Genomic DNA, 14,454 nt, shown 5'->3' on the forward strand with positions numbered 1-14,454 from the left:
CCATCCACCATATTTGATTGTTTAGGTATAGAATAAACAATTACACTACGTACTTATACGTCGTCGTCATAAACGTGGTTCCCGTGGTCGTCTTCTTCTATCCTGTGGGTTGTGAGGTAGATTACCAACCTCATCAACCCTAGTGTTAGGGTTATTGAGCCGCCAGAGGCCCCGACATGGCTCATGTAACGACTACGTACTTATATCAGTAAGTAGTAACCGGGACCAACGGCTTAACGTGCCTTCCGAAGCAGGGATTGTTTTACTTTCGGACAATCAGGTGATCAGCCTGTAATGTCCTAACCAAACTAGGGATCACAAAGTGATTTTTGTGATTTGTCTCCACCGGGATTCGAACCCGGGACCTGCAGATCGTGAGCCCAACGCTCAACCATTGGACCACCGAGGCTGTTTGTGGTCGTCATCATCGTCACCTTTACGTCTTATATTTCTTGTGTGTGCAAAAAAGTATTCAAATCAAATAACGAGATGGTATAGTGGTATAAAGCTGAATTGGCAGTGGGCAGGACACATAGCGAGGAGAACCGATGGCCGCTGGGGCGGAAAGGTTCTAGAATGGCGACCACGTGTCGGACGACGCTCAGTGGGTAGGCCCACTACAAGGTGGACCGACGATCTGCTGGTAAAGGTCGCGGGAAGCCGCTGGATGCGGGCAGCGCAGGACCGATCGTCGTGGAGATCCTTGGGGGAGGCCTATGCCCAGCAGTGGGCGTCGTACGGCTGATGATGATGATAGTGGTATAATAAAACTGATCATGTACCCTGCTACGACACATCAAAGTATAAATAAAAATTACGTACATATTAAGTACTTTTGTATTTCCGAAACACAATTTGATAGAGAGATTTTGTTATTTATTTGTTAATTCACCATTTGAATATCAGAAAATTAATCTTTCGTTAAAGGAAATTCGATACAGATATTCTCATTATGAAAAAAGATATCCAATATTTTTCCACGAACATTTCACGAAAAATATCATTTGAAATGTAATTCTTATTTCAATAAACAATCTAATTCTGCTTTTTTTTAATGGGAGATATGAAATATCCCATTAACCGAACAATGGAGTAGTATGTGGTCCAGACCTCATTTGCCGGCAACAATAAAGCTATTATGCTGCAAAATTGAATGAATAATTAAATGTTCCGCCAGAGACCGCCGGTTGGCAACCACATTATCTTGCCGGGTTACCATACGCTAATTTGATTGCGTTTATTGCGGTGATAAATGAAGGACTTTCCAGGCTAGGTTCCTAAAAAAGAAATACAGATGGCTCTGTACAGAGTTGCCTTCGTTTAATCTTCGAATTTCATGAGTAACAGACATTTTTTTCAACAATGACTATTATTATTATTACACCCAGGCACATTTTATCTTCCATCCATTATTATTCTGATCAAAGTAAAGAGGAGCAATATAGGCAGTACATACATACATAAACTCACGCCTATTTCCCACCGGGGTAAGCAGAGACTATAGAATTCCATTTGCTTCGATCCTGACACACTTCTCTTGCTTCCTCCACATTCATCAATCGCTTCATACACGCACGCCGGTTCAGAGTAGATCGTATTGAACCTTTTCTAAGGACATCTCCAATTTGGTCATCGTAAGTCCTTCTCGGTCTTCCTCTGCCAGCCCTACCATCAACTTTCGGTTTTGCAATTCTATTATCCTTCATCCGCTCTACGTGTCCAAACCAACCTAACATTCCCTTCTCAATCCTAGTCACTATAATCGTCTTTTACACCACATCTCTGTCTTATCACACTGTTTCTCACTCTATCACTCAACTTCACACCGCAGATGCTACGCAAAGACCTCATTTCTACGGCATTGATCCTACTTTCATGCTTCTTCATGCTACTTTCATATAGGCAGTAACATAATATACATAATGGTGCTAATTCCTGTAAATACCATCTAATTTTATTTTAAGTTATATCTATCATTTTCTTATCCGCCGAAAAGGAAAGGGACGGGTAATCGACAAGCATAAAATTTATGGAACACACGTCAATTTTAAGCACAAATCTAAACCAACCGTCTAAAAATTTTACATCTGTCAATAACCCGACACATTCATTTACTCATTCTTCCTAAAATTAAGAGCTGTGAATCATCCGTCCCTTTCCTTTTCGACGGATATGAAAATGACGGATATAACTTAAAATAAAATTAGACGGTGTCTGCAGGAATCGGGGCCAATGTGATCCAAATATCAAGCTACAATTAATTTTATATGTGCTTCTGCCATTACATTGTATTTTGGAATAATTATATACCCGAGTTATGAGAAAATAGTTAATTATCGCGTTGAAGCTATACAACGCTACCTATATTTTGTTTGGTGAACATAGCCTGGTTAATCCCTCATCGAATGACCGTCGCTTCCTGAGAAAGTGTAGTAATAATTTTATATAATAAAGAAATTTTAAAATGTATCTCTCCTTCTGAGAAACTGTGAAAGGCATGCTTACAAGAAATAAAAATAAAAATGCTATTCAAAATTCTAGATTAAGTAAATTAAATTCATCTTTTTTCGGGTTATGTACATACGTTTTTACAATAAAATAGCAGATAATATTTTAATTTTTTTTTGACGTGACTTATTGTAGATTTGCCGCAGATGGCATTAACGACTTGGCCGGACAAATGGGGAGCGCTGAAGGCTCTCAACCGATACAACGTTTAAGACAACCAGGCCTGAGGGTGCCCAGTTGGGTGCGAACCTCGGCTCAGGGCGTCGTCTGAGAGGAAAAATATTTGAAAGAATTAATCGAATTGTAGCGTTGACAGCGACTTTCCGAACGGCGACCCGCGCTACGGCGACTCTCTTTACGGCGAGTGGCCTTATTTTCCCTTTACGTCGAGCGAGTTTTGACGTTATTGTACAGTTATGGTAAAAACTGTTTTGCTGTTTTCTTATACTTTTCAGTTTGTTGTTTTTATATAAGTAGTAGTGTTAGAACTATTCTTTTTATTTATAATTTGGTTTAAATAGACAAATACTTACAATTATTTTTCATCTTATTATTTTCCTAGTTACTTACCTTTTAAGAAACAAAATAATTATAGGTATGTGGAGAAAATGGCTGCAACTAATGAAACTCCGTTTTGATATAATAATATATTTTTATAAACATTGTTTTAAAAAGACCTATACCTTCTTTATATTGTGAAATAATACAAAAGTTCTACGGTAGAACTGATCAGTTAGAACTACAGGGAATAAAGGACATAACATAGCATCACGTCTGTATCCTCGAAGGGGTAGAATATTGAAAAAAAAAAAAATTAAGTACATTTATCATGTAAATACAGGCTAGCGCAAACATAGGCCTCGTTAAGTTAAATTCTGCTTTAAAAATCTTGTAATGGATATTTCGAAGGATGAAACTTCCTGCGTAGCCTCTGTGTGGGGATGAGCCCACCCTACCTCTAGGACGCCGTCGGCAGGGCATTGAGAAAGGGTTGGTCCCAGGGCATAGGTGTTAGTTGCCGAACTCAGAGAATAAAAGGGATCTTAATAGAGTGCAAAAAAATAGAGAGTAGGATTGGGCGCCTTGAACATGATACTCTCCTATTGCAAGCAAAGCAAAGGGGATGGAATTAAAAAAATCACTTTTAAAAAATGTATATTGACATTACTTCTTCTTATACAGCAAAGAGTTTAGCATGTCTAGGTTTTTTCATGATAACACAAATTTAGGAATAATCCTGTTATTACAATCAAGCAAAGCTTAGTCAAACCACTTAAACGCTAAAGTTTCACCCAAAAAGTGATATATTAAGTGCCTGGACGGCAGGTCTTAGGCAAAATCATGAAGCAAACCGCTGGATAGCAGGTCCTATACGAAAAGCATGATTTAGATGTAGAAGACAATTACTCCAAGTGTAAGCACAACATTATCTTAATGGGGAGCTCTCCAGGTAGCCCTTGAAGATAGACATCCAAGTTGGACTTTGAACCCTGCAACAAAACGACATATTACAGGTCTGCCTACCCCGTTAAGACGCGGAAACATAGGTAAACCACATTACGTGTGACGGTATAACAGCATAATCGATAGTCAATGTACTAAGCCAATGATTTTTAGGTGGTTTTACAGTTATTATTATTCTGAGGGTTTTACACTGAAAGAAAGATAGTGAGATTAAGCCATTGTCATGGACATGTGGAACTTATTTTAGCCAAAGTTCAGAGATAATAATCACAAAAAAACTCACCAAAAGATTTTAACATCATTTCAACATCATTGACGTGGCACACCACTTTAAAAATAAGGCATGCAAAGGGAGCTTAACCCATACAGCCTAGTCTTTGGTCATCTTAATCTTTTTTAAGTTGCCATCGTCATTCGATAAATGTTAATTTGACACAACTTTTTCCAAGCGCGGAGGCACACACTCGCATGCGATTACCGGGTGAGAGCCTTCAGCGCTCCCCATTTGTCCGGCCAAGTAGTTAATGCCATCTGCGGCAAATCTACAATAAGTCACGTCAAAAAAAAACTTGCATGCGATTCAGCCTTGTCGGAAGTCTAAAAACAGGTGTTACAAGAATACCAAACATTGATTATAATCATTAAACCCGTTGCCTGAATAATATAAAATGAATTTTGATTTACATAAGTAATACCTAATAAGTACCTAAAATATTTGTCCCTGGCTCCAAACGCGTGGAGAGTGTTTTCTATAGGTAGTACTATTTATTAGTTATTGCTGTGCTGTAACGTAACACACAATCAAACTCACATTCGAATTTATTCTGTTCTATTTATTAGTTAGGATCAAATAAAATTGAACAATTTTAATAAATTATCATAGCATGTAATCTTCTTTCAATCTAATTTATAGTTTTTGGTATGTATGTTTTGACTGTTTAGTATATTATAAGTAATAAAATTACAAATAATAAATAATGTTCCTGTCATGTCAAGCATTTGTCATGTCTATTGTTATTTTTATAGAATAAATTTCAATTTCATTGTAAAAATTCAATAAAGGTATCAAAAAATTGTGAAACAAGGATGAAACAAAGTACTCCTATTGTGTGGTTATCAGTGTTTGGAATTATTCGTTGATAAATTTTGCCAAATAATCAAGAAAAAGAATGGTCGATACTGGACTGGTCGAGTTACCTATATGCTAAGGTTGGACGAAATTCATTGAACGTTACTCTGATGTGAAAGTCACCAGTTTTTCAAAAAGTTGGAAGACAACGAATGCATCCGTTTACCGATTTCAGAGTTGAAGGAAAGGTTTGTCAATAAGGTAATTCGGCTATACTTACCTTTGCTATTAAAATATATGTAAATACCTAGGTATCCACTTTATTTATTTTTACATAAAAATACTCGAATAATCGAAATAATCGAATCATTGCTGCTTATCATCGTTATGTATCTTAAAGAGTGTCACTCTTCCCTGGGAACAGAAGTTGCTATTGATCTGTTAAAAGCCACCAAGATTGCTCATGATCCAACTGAGTGCGAACTTACTTGTATGCTGAGGTGGTGAGGTGAAAAGTCTTAGTCCGGGATAAGAATTTAGGCAATGCCTGAGAGTAACCACGTGGGCGCAGGAAGATGTTGAAGCGATAGCAGGCCGGAGTGGACCTATAGCAGCAAGCGCCTAACAAGTACGGTAAAGCTACGGCTGCTTGAAAGTACATCAGGTGGGATTCATCTATTTTTACGTTTATAAGTAATTGACGAGGTGATGCTCTCCCAGCGAACCCGCTGCAGAGTTCATAGGTTCTTCGAGTACTAGAGAGATAATGAGAATACGCCACACAGTGTACGAGAAGAACACGAAAGGACGTCGAAGCTTATGTGTGTGCGCCTGTTCTAGAATTATTAAAAATATAAACGTTATATATATAAATAAGAGTCTATTGATGACAATGTGTTTTATTAATTTAAACCTCTCCACATCGGTTCTTAAAAGTTATCACATCATCATCCATCATTGCTGCTACTAAAACTATCATTTATATATTAATTGATAAACTTAATTATATCCTATACCTAACAGCATAAAGTTCTAGCTACGCAATAAGGCCGCTTTTGTAACAACTATTACTCTGAGATTGTTTAAATAATGTGTTTCTTCAGTATCCAATAAGCACTTTGTATTGTATTGATGACAGACTTAAATGAGGTTGGGCCGGACATGCTTGTCGCATGCACGCTGAGCGGTACGTACGGATCGTCACGCGTTGTGTCTTATGATGGCGCAACGACATGGACGCTTGCCGGTGGGACTGGCTGGAATGCGCTCAGGATCGCGATGATGGGAAGAGGAAGAGGAGGCCTTTGCTCAGCAGTCGGATCTTGTAGGCTAGATTAGACAAGATTGTATTGATAATTGAGAGTAGGTGCCAGTAACCAGCCATCCTAAAAGATATAAGTATATATTAAAAAAAATATCGAGATAAGATGTAAGTATATATATACCTAGTAGCTTTGTATCACATATTTAATCCCATAAGATTACTGCATTTATAAAACAGGCTGGAAGGTTTTCAATATTATGAAACAAAAATGAACCAAAAATGCAATTATTTCAGTGGAAAAAAAATATTGTATGTAGCGTGATTAAAATTGTGTTTTGAACTGTACATGTAAATGACAGATGTGATGTCAAGCAGTCGCCGTTCCGGGAATCGCTGTCCACGCTACAATTCAAATCGACCCTACGCCAGCGGGGTCGGTATCGGGGTCCTGAAGTGTTTGGTGTCGCGAAAGCTCATGTGAAGCTTACTTTATGTAAACAAGCTTATTATAAGATTAATGACTACCTAAATGATAAGAATGTCTGGTATTGAATGTGTTCCTCTAGTTATTAAATAACTTGTAATATATACCCTCATTCAAAGATGTGTTGCTGTTGCAGTTTTTTGTCATTTCTTCTCCGAAGCCATAACACCTTGCGAAATGACGTAAATATTACATTGACCATCAACAAGTTTATCTATGATATGACGTTGAATAAATGATTCTGATTCTGAAATAAATAATCTTTGAAACAGCAAACTGGAGTTTACACGTGGTTAGAAGAAGTAGCCTTTACCTCTTACCACCATCTACACTGACTGTAGTCTACAGTCCACAAGAAGATACCAACTTTTTACTCCAATACCTAATCCAATCTCTGAGCTCTATCCTTGTGGTCCGTAACGCTGTCTCCCGTGGATTGCTTTCAGATGCATCGTCCTGTGTCGGTTTAATATGACCCCTTTGATCGCATAATGTCCGACTGGGCAGCGTGCATAGCAGACTGTAGAGATGTTTTACTCGATAGGTCTATACAGGGTGCCAGTGACATCGTAACGAATACTGAGGGCGATGATTCAGACCACGATTCTGAGTTAATATCCAGTGGAATTTTCCGTCGCCAAATTCAGTGTTATTTTTTAAACTATTTTCGTTCTATACTTTTGCGATGGAAAATTCCACTTGATATTAACTCAGAATAGTGAGCTGATTCATCTCCTCAGTATTCGTTACGATGTCACTTTCACCCCGTACAAGTAAGTACGTACAGGTAGCCATACAAGTACGTATGGGTGTTAGTGACACCGTAACGAATACTGAGGAGGATGATTCAGACCATGATACTAAGTTGATATCAAGTGCGATTTCCTCTAGGAAAATTCATGAAAATTTTCGTATTTTTTGTGACATTTTGTTGTGACACTCCGACATTGAGGGAGTGCCACAACGCTGATTTTCAGCTGAGCCCCAAAAACAAAAAAGTTACTTACCAGTACTAACATGTTTCTTCACGCCGACAGGTCGTTGCGGGGAAGGCAGCCCTTGCGAGCAGCTATGTCGCGAGCTGCACGACGGCACGTATGAGTGCGGCTGCGGCCCGGGGTACATACTCCATGTCAACGGATACGGTTGTCTAGGTGAGTACATGCATAAGTTCACGCATATCCTGTATAGCGTGAGCGCAGGACTGGTTCTTGCAGTCGCGTGCGCTGCGACGCGAGCCGCCACTCCTACGTATACGATTTCTTCAGACTTGAGTGTGTGGTGAGAAAATATATATAGATAGGAATTATTATTGAATTGACTTGACGTGTCCAACCTCATCAACCCTGGTGTCACGGTTACTACGGTACCGCCAAAGGCCCTTGATATGACTCATGTAACGACTACGTACTTACATCAGTAAATAGTAACCAGGACCAACGGCTTAACGTGCCTTAAAAACCCACATTGAAGCAATTCATTTAAAAAGCGATACTTACTGCAAATTGACATTTGCGCAAATAATAAAATAGATATCCCCAGCTCCGATACCTGACTTGCATAAATAACATAACATAAACAGCCTATATACGTCCCACTGCTGGCTACAGGCCTCCTCTCAATCATCCGGAGGCGGTATGGACCATACTTCATCACGCTGCTCCACTGCGGTTTGGTGGAGGCGCTTTAACGTCTAATAGCCCTCCGAAGCACGGAATCATCTTATTTTTTCAGACAATCAGGGGATTCAAGCCTATAAATTCCTTACCAACGTAGGACAGTCTCACAAAGTGATTTCCTTGCACCAAAGAGTAATCATTTCACTAACAGACGGTGATATGGCGCACCGCCTATCACGTTGGTCTAACAGAAAGCACAGTCAGGTGTGGGTATTTAGCTCATCTTGCGATGGATGTACCCCTGAGCTTATGTTATATTATGATCAATCAATCAATCAAATCAATCAAATGTACTTTATTGCACAGAACTAAATTTCAACAATCAGACATAACACATGAATACAGTACAATTTGGGCGGCCTTATTTGGCAACCACCAAAAGGAAACAAACATTTACAAACAACTTGGATGCGGGATGGTGCAACAAAAGAAAATACCTATGATTGTGACTTCTATTTTATTTTAATTCCGTGTAATCCTATAAAGAATGAACTGTAGACTCTCCAACATCTACATAACTCTATAACATCACGACAACAATACAGAGCGGTAACTCTCAACTTTATGGTTTAGACAGCAGTTGCCAGCTGTCACAAACATGGTCTACGTTCGTGCCCCAGTTGTGAATTGGCTGCCGAAATGTTGCCATAAGGAATGTAAAATGCTTGGAATAAACCTTATCCATAGATATATCCATACGATTATTCTAAGTAGTAAAAATTGTTTGTTTTTCTAATGGTACCTACCTAATTTAATTCATGTTCAAAAATAAACTTACAACTTTACTAAATATCATCACACATCACTAATTTAAGAGCCACGCTCTTGTCGGTGTAGCATTCTCCATTCTTGTCTATCAAAGGCCAATTCCTTCACTTCCTATAAGGAAGAGAGGTGTCTTATAAGACACGACGTTCGCCTTCTCTTTAATCTGTTCCATGTAAGCTCTTCTTGGTCTTCCCCTTCCTCTACTAAAATACTTACCTAAAATACATAAGTAATACCGGGATTTTACTGCGTTAAATCAACCCTTCCAACATGCGCAACGCGATAAAATTATCGATCGAGTCGATAAGTTTTATCGAAATCGATAAGTTATGGACAATCGCAAGAAATTTTAACAAGGCATGTTAGGGAAAATGACAACATTTTCCTCGATAGCTCGATAAAATTACCCTTACGATAAACGTTTACCACGTTGGGATATAGTAGTATGGTTTTACATTTTTTTTAAATACCCTACAGCAACAGCCCGGTATTTATCTTGAAGCTAATGGCTTCCCTATACGATCAATGAAAATACGTAATATAACCTTCCCACTCTATGCACCGGAGTCGTGATACGGCTATCTCTTTTCAACCTAGTCGCTTTCTGACAATATCCTGTTTAGTTTCGGTCCAAGTCTATGTGCTAAACCACTTAGCATAAAGAGATTTACAGCCGCATGTTCACTCGTCTCTTCCTCTTTTCGACTCTGCCTCAGCTGAGCATTTTGGTATTAAGTTGACATTTACGCCCTCGGCCTCGACTTGACTCACTGCAATCGAGCATTTCATACTGCCAACATGATAATACGAAAATAATACTGTCATGCATTCTACTGGAGTCAAATTCAAATTCAAAAATATCTTTATTCAGTAGGTAACATAGTTACACTTTGAATTGTCAATTTTTACATAACGAATGTCTCATCTTCCTAAAACTACTGCACTCTCACATCCTGTATAGCCGGGGAAAAGAAGCTGCGAAAAAAACCACGGCACAGGGCTCTAGAAGTTCTTTAAAAAAACATAAAATATTAATATACAACTGAGTAATTTAGGTACCTAATATCAGTTCTCAGACAGTTAATCCGATGCATTCATATCTTTTAAATAAAAGTAAACACGAGATAAGGTTGATCATCATCTTATTGTCGGACAATCAGGTGATCAGCATGTAATGTCCTAACCAAACTAGGGATCACAAAGTGTTTACGCTAATTATTTTAGGATATGTTTATGGCCATAAGCCTTCCCCAAAGTAATTACAGGTTGTGAGAAGCTGCAGTAGTTTTAGGCGGATGAGACGTTCGTTATGTAAAAATTGACGATTCAAAGTGTAACTATGTTACCAACTGTATAAAGATGAATTTGAATTAGAATTAAATAGATAATTGATATCACGCAGTTTTCAGCATTTATGCCCGGTTAATGGCAATAGGCTCGCGCTGCGCCTACAATCTGTGATACAAGAGTGATTCTATGTTGTTGTATGAGTGTTGTGTTGTTATATTCTAGTTTAGAAGCAAAGATGACTTTGTACGTATAAACTGGGCTAATTTGGTTCTAAATAGTGTGAACGAAACTGCCTTTCTTTACTCTTAAATACTAACCAACAAGCACTCACTTGTGAAAAGGTTTACATTTTCAATTTACTTCGGACATAGGAAGTATAAATTGAGTTCCCTTCGTGTAAAGTTACCGCGGGTAGTGTGAAGCGACGAAATTGTTGCACTCCCCAACACTTCCATTAGGAGGTTTAAATCGACCGCTTTTGTGGCTTCGAGCTGATGGATTTAAGTGGCTTTAAAGTGTAAAAAGTTTAGATTTTGTTACTTTCGCTAGCAAACTGGATTTTTCTTGTCTTAACACGATGAAGACGTGATCTATCTATTAGGTATTCTCAAAAAGACACGAATGTCGCTACTCCTATTAATATGCCTAACCAACTGCCTGCATGACCTTTCTTTTAAATGTTTTGTTGTCATCTCCCTAGCATCATCCCGTTTTCATCATCACAGGGTCCGCTTACCTAACCTGAAGACTTGACAGGTCCGGTTTTTACAGAAGCGACTGTCTGTCTGACTTTCCAACGTGCGAAGGGAAAATCAGCCCAATACAAGTTAGGTTAGGTTAGCTACATACCAGGGAATGTGGGTTTCCTCACGATGTTTTCCTTCACCACTGAGCACGTGATAATAATTTATGATCCAAACATGAATTGGAAAACAAAATCGACATTCATTGGTTTAGGCCTATGCTGGATTCGAACCTGCGACCTCAAAGTGAGAGGCAAGCGTTCTAACAACTGGGCTACCACGACTCACTGGGCTATCAAATGTTTTGTTGTAATTTATCTTGTTTGTTTACTCTTATGTACTTTGATTATAATATTTGCCTTCTTTGATTATATGTCCTCTCTCTGTCTCTCAAAGAAATAGAACCATTTCCCGAGCCGACACTACATTGGTTTCAGTTGGATGCGTTTCGATGTTTATATCTACCGCCTTTGTGAAACGCTTTCATAAATATCTTGACGGAATAGTTTGGAATATTTTAAGCTTTCTAGTTTATTCTGTTTGAAAATGTTCACAGACATATTTTGAAATAAGAAAAGTATTTTATCTATAAACCAGTCGATGGACTCGTTTCTAAGAGCTAAATAAATTGTATAGTGTTTGCTTCAGACAACTCATTTATTAGTTCGAATACCGGTAAAAAAACAAAGGGATTTTTGTGATCCCTAGTTTAGTTAGGACATTACAGGCTGATCACCTGACTGCCCGAAAGTAAGATGATCCGTGCTTCGGAAGGCACGTTAAGCTGTTGCTCCCGGTTACTACTTACTGATGTAAGTATGTAGTCGTTACATGAGCCATGTCAGGGGCCTTTGGCGGCTTAATAATAACCCTGACACCAGAGTTGATGCAGTTTGTAATCTACCTCATAACCCACACAATAAGAAGAAGATTAGCAGACATTAACTAAAAGCTATTCAGGAGGTCGGAAGGTCGAAAGCCGCAGGTCCCGGTTACTACTAAGTTAGGTCAGATATCTCCGAAAATGCATTTCTCGGGAATGTGGGTTTTCTCACGATGTTGTCCTTCACCGCTGAGCACGTGATAATCATTTATGATCCACATAATGAATTCGAAACCAAATTCGACAATCTTTGGTTTATGTGAGTATTGAACTAGTATTTCTACATAAGCGCAACTTTATTAGTCTCTAATAATAATAATAATAAAACAAGCAAAAAAGTAGGCAAAAAAGCACTAATTCTAAATACATGCTGTATCGTCAGGAAGTTCTTATCTCTGAAACAATAAAAGCACTTGGCCGGCCCGTGCCACTTGTACCTCTTCGGAGAGAATTATAAAGATAAATAATAATTATATTTATTAAAGACAAAACAGATCCATTTATTTGTTAGTACAATTCATTTAACTTATGTTAGTAAGTACCTTATAACTAGAGGGGATTTGACACGCTTTATGAGATCCTTGTATGAGAGGGCTGTCACACCTATTTGCAAAAAAATTAATGCCATTTGCGGCAAATCTACAATAAGTCACATCTAAAATAAATACTGGAAGAGAGCCCCTTAATCGTGTTTCAACCCACTAGTCTGCCAACTTTACCTACCTACAACTAAATTAAACTTAAAAAATCGATCTCTTATTTGAAGGTCAAGACGTCTAGCCAAAACACTCCAAATTAAAAGCTTCTAATTAGTATTTAAATGAAAAAAAATAACAACCCTCGTGTCATGGCAACCGCGTCCCGCGCGGCGCGAATTATATCGAGGGCTTCGACCAATAGCCGTACCCCGTCTATCCTCGTAGATAGCATTCGTAACGTCTTTTGTGTGAGAGCCCTCAGCGCTCGCCATTTGTCCGGCCAAGTAGTTAATGTCATTCGCGGCAAATCTATATTAAGTCACGTCAAAAAAAATACTAGTTGGAAAATAGCCTATTTGAATAATGATAATTATTACACACATATATAAACTCACGCCTATATCCCACGGGGGTAAGTAGAGACTATGGAATTCCATTTGCTTCGATCCTGACAGACTTCTCTTGTTTTCTCCACATTCATCAATCGTTTCATACACGCTGTGTATGAAATCACTGTGAATGTTTTATTGTCGTCTCTTCAGCATTATCCCGTTTTTCACAGGGTTCGCTTACCTAATCTGAAGATTTGACAGGTCCAGCTTTTTTACAGAAGCGACTGCCTGTCTGATCTCCCAACCCGCGATGGGAAAACCAGCCCGATACAGGTTAGGTCACGTACCTCCGAAAATGCATTTCTCGGAAATGTGGGTTTCCTCACGGTCATCTCCAATCACGTCTCATCATCATCATCCATTTAAAAGCCACGCTCTTGTCGGTGCAGCATTTTCCATGCTACTTTTTTAGGGAAAAATAGGGCAGTGGTTTCTGTGTTTACAGAGTACTGCGGGGCATGTATGCAAAATTCATTTCCTCACGGTCATCTCCAATCACGTCCAGGTGATTATTTACTATTGACTAACTGAAAGTTTTGTCCACAGAACTGAACGCAACTAAGGCGTCAGACACAACAGACGACGAAGAGGATGTCCTCTACCAGAAGGACGTCTCGTTCTCAGCGGAACTTGAAGTAGCACCGTCCAGTAGAATAAGTGATACCATAAGAGAAACCAGACTTACCACTACACTGCCCAAAGTTGACAAAAAACTAAACCCACTCAGAACAACCAAGCCGAGCTATACTTACACTGGAGAAAGGTAATAATAATCACTATAGTGACGACCTCCGTGGTCCAGTGGTTGAGCGTTGGGCTCACGATCCGGAGGTCCTGGGTTCAACGCTCAACCACTGGACCACAGAGGCCGTTGAAGGTGGAAGGCTAGGTAATAAAACTTTTTATATCTACGATCAGTTCTCAAATGATTGTAAATCCATACTGTAATTTGTAATAGTAGACACTCAAATGTTACAATCTAAGGTGATCTCTCAATTGAGCATGGTAGACGATCATATCTCATAATAATATAAGGCGTATGTATAAGATATATGTGTGCGAGAGATTACTACAATATCAAAAATTTTAGCATCATATTAATCCAATTTTAAAAGCCAGTTATATAATAATGATAATTCCTGCAGACACCATCTAATTTTAAGTTATACCTGTCATTTTCTTATCTGCCGAAAAGGAGAGACACGCGTAATC

At 38.7% G+C, this 14,454-nt stretch overlaps 1 protein-coding gene across 1 annotated transcript in view; it reads left to right on the forward strand.

Annotated features, from left to right (window-relative positions):
* LOC126377509 (pikachurin-like) overlaps positions 1-14,454 on the forward strand; it is a 250,069-nt gene that overhangs the window by 138,011 nt on the left and 97,604 nt on the right. Inside the window, exons 3-4 of the mRNA XM_050025256.1 lie at positions 7,827-7,943; positions 13,789-14,005. Coding sequence (XP_049881213.1) covers positions 7,827-7,943; positions 13,789-14,005 — 334 coding nt within the window. The remainder of the gene's footprint in view (positions 1-7,826; positions 7,944-13,788; positions 14,006-14,454) is intronic.

The sequence above is a fragment of the Pectinophora gossypiella genome, chromosome 23, assembly GCF_024362695.1.
Source record: "Pectinophora gossypiella chromosome 23, ilPecGoss1.1, whole genome shotgun sequence".
Lineage (NCBI taxonomy): Eukaryota > Metazoa > Arthropoda > Insecta > Lepidoptera > Gelechiidae > Pectinophora > Pectinophora gossypiella.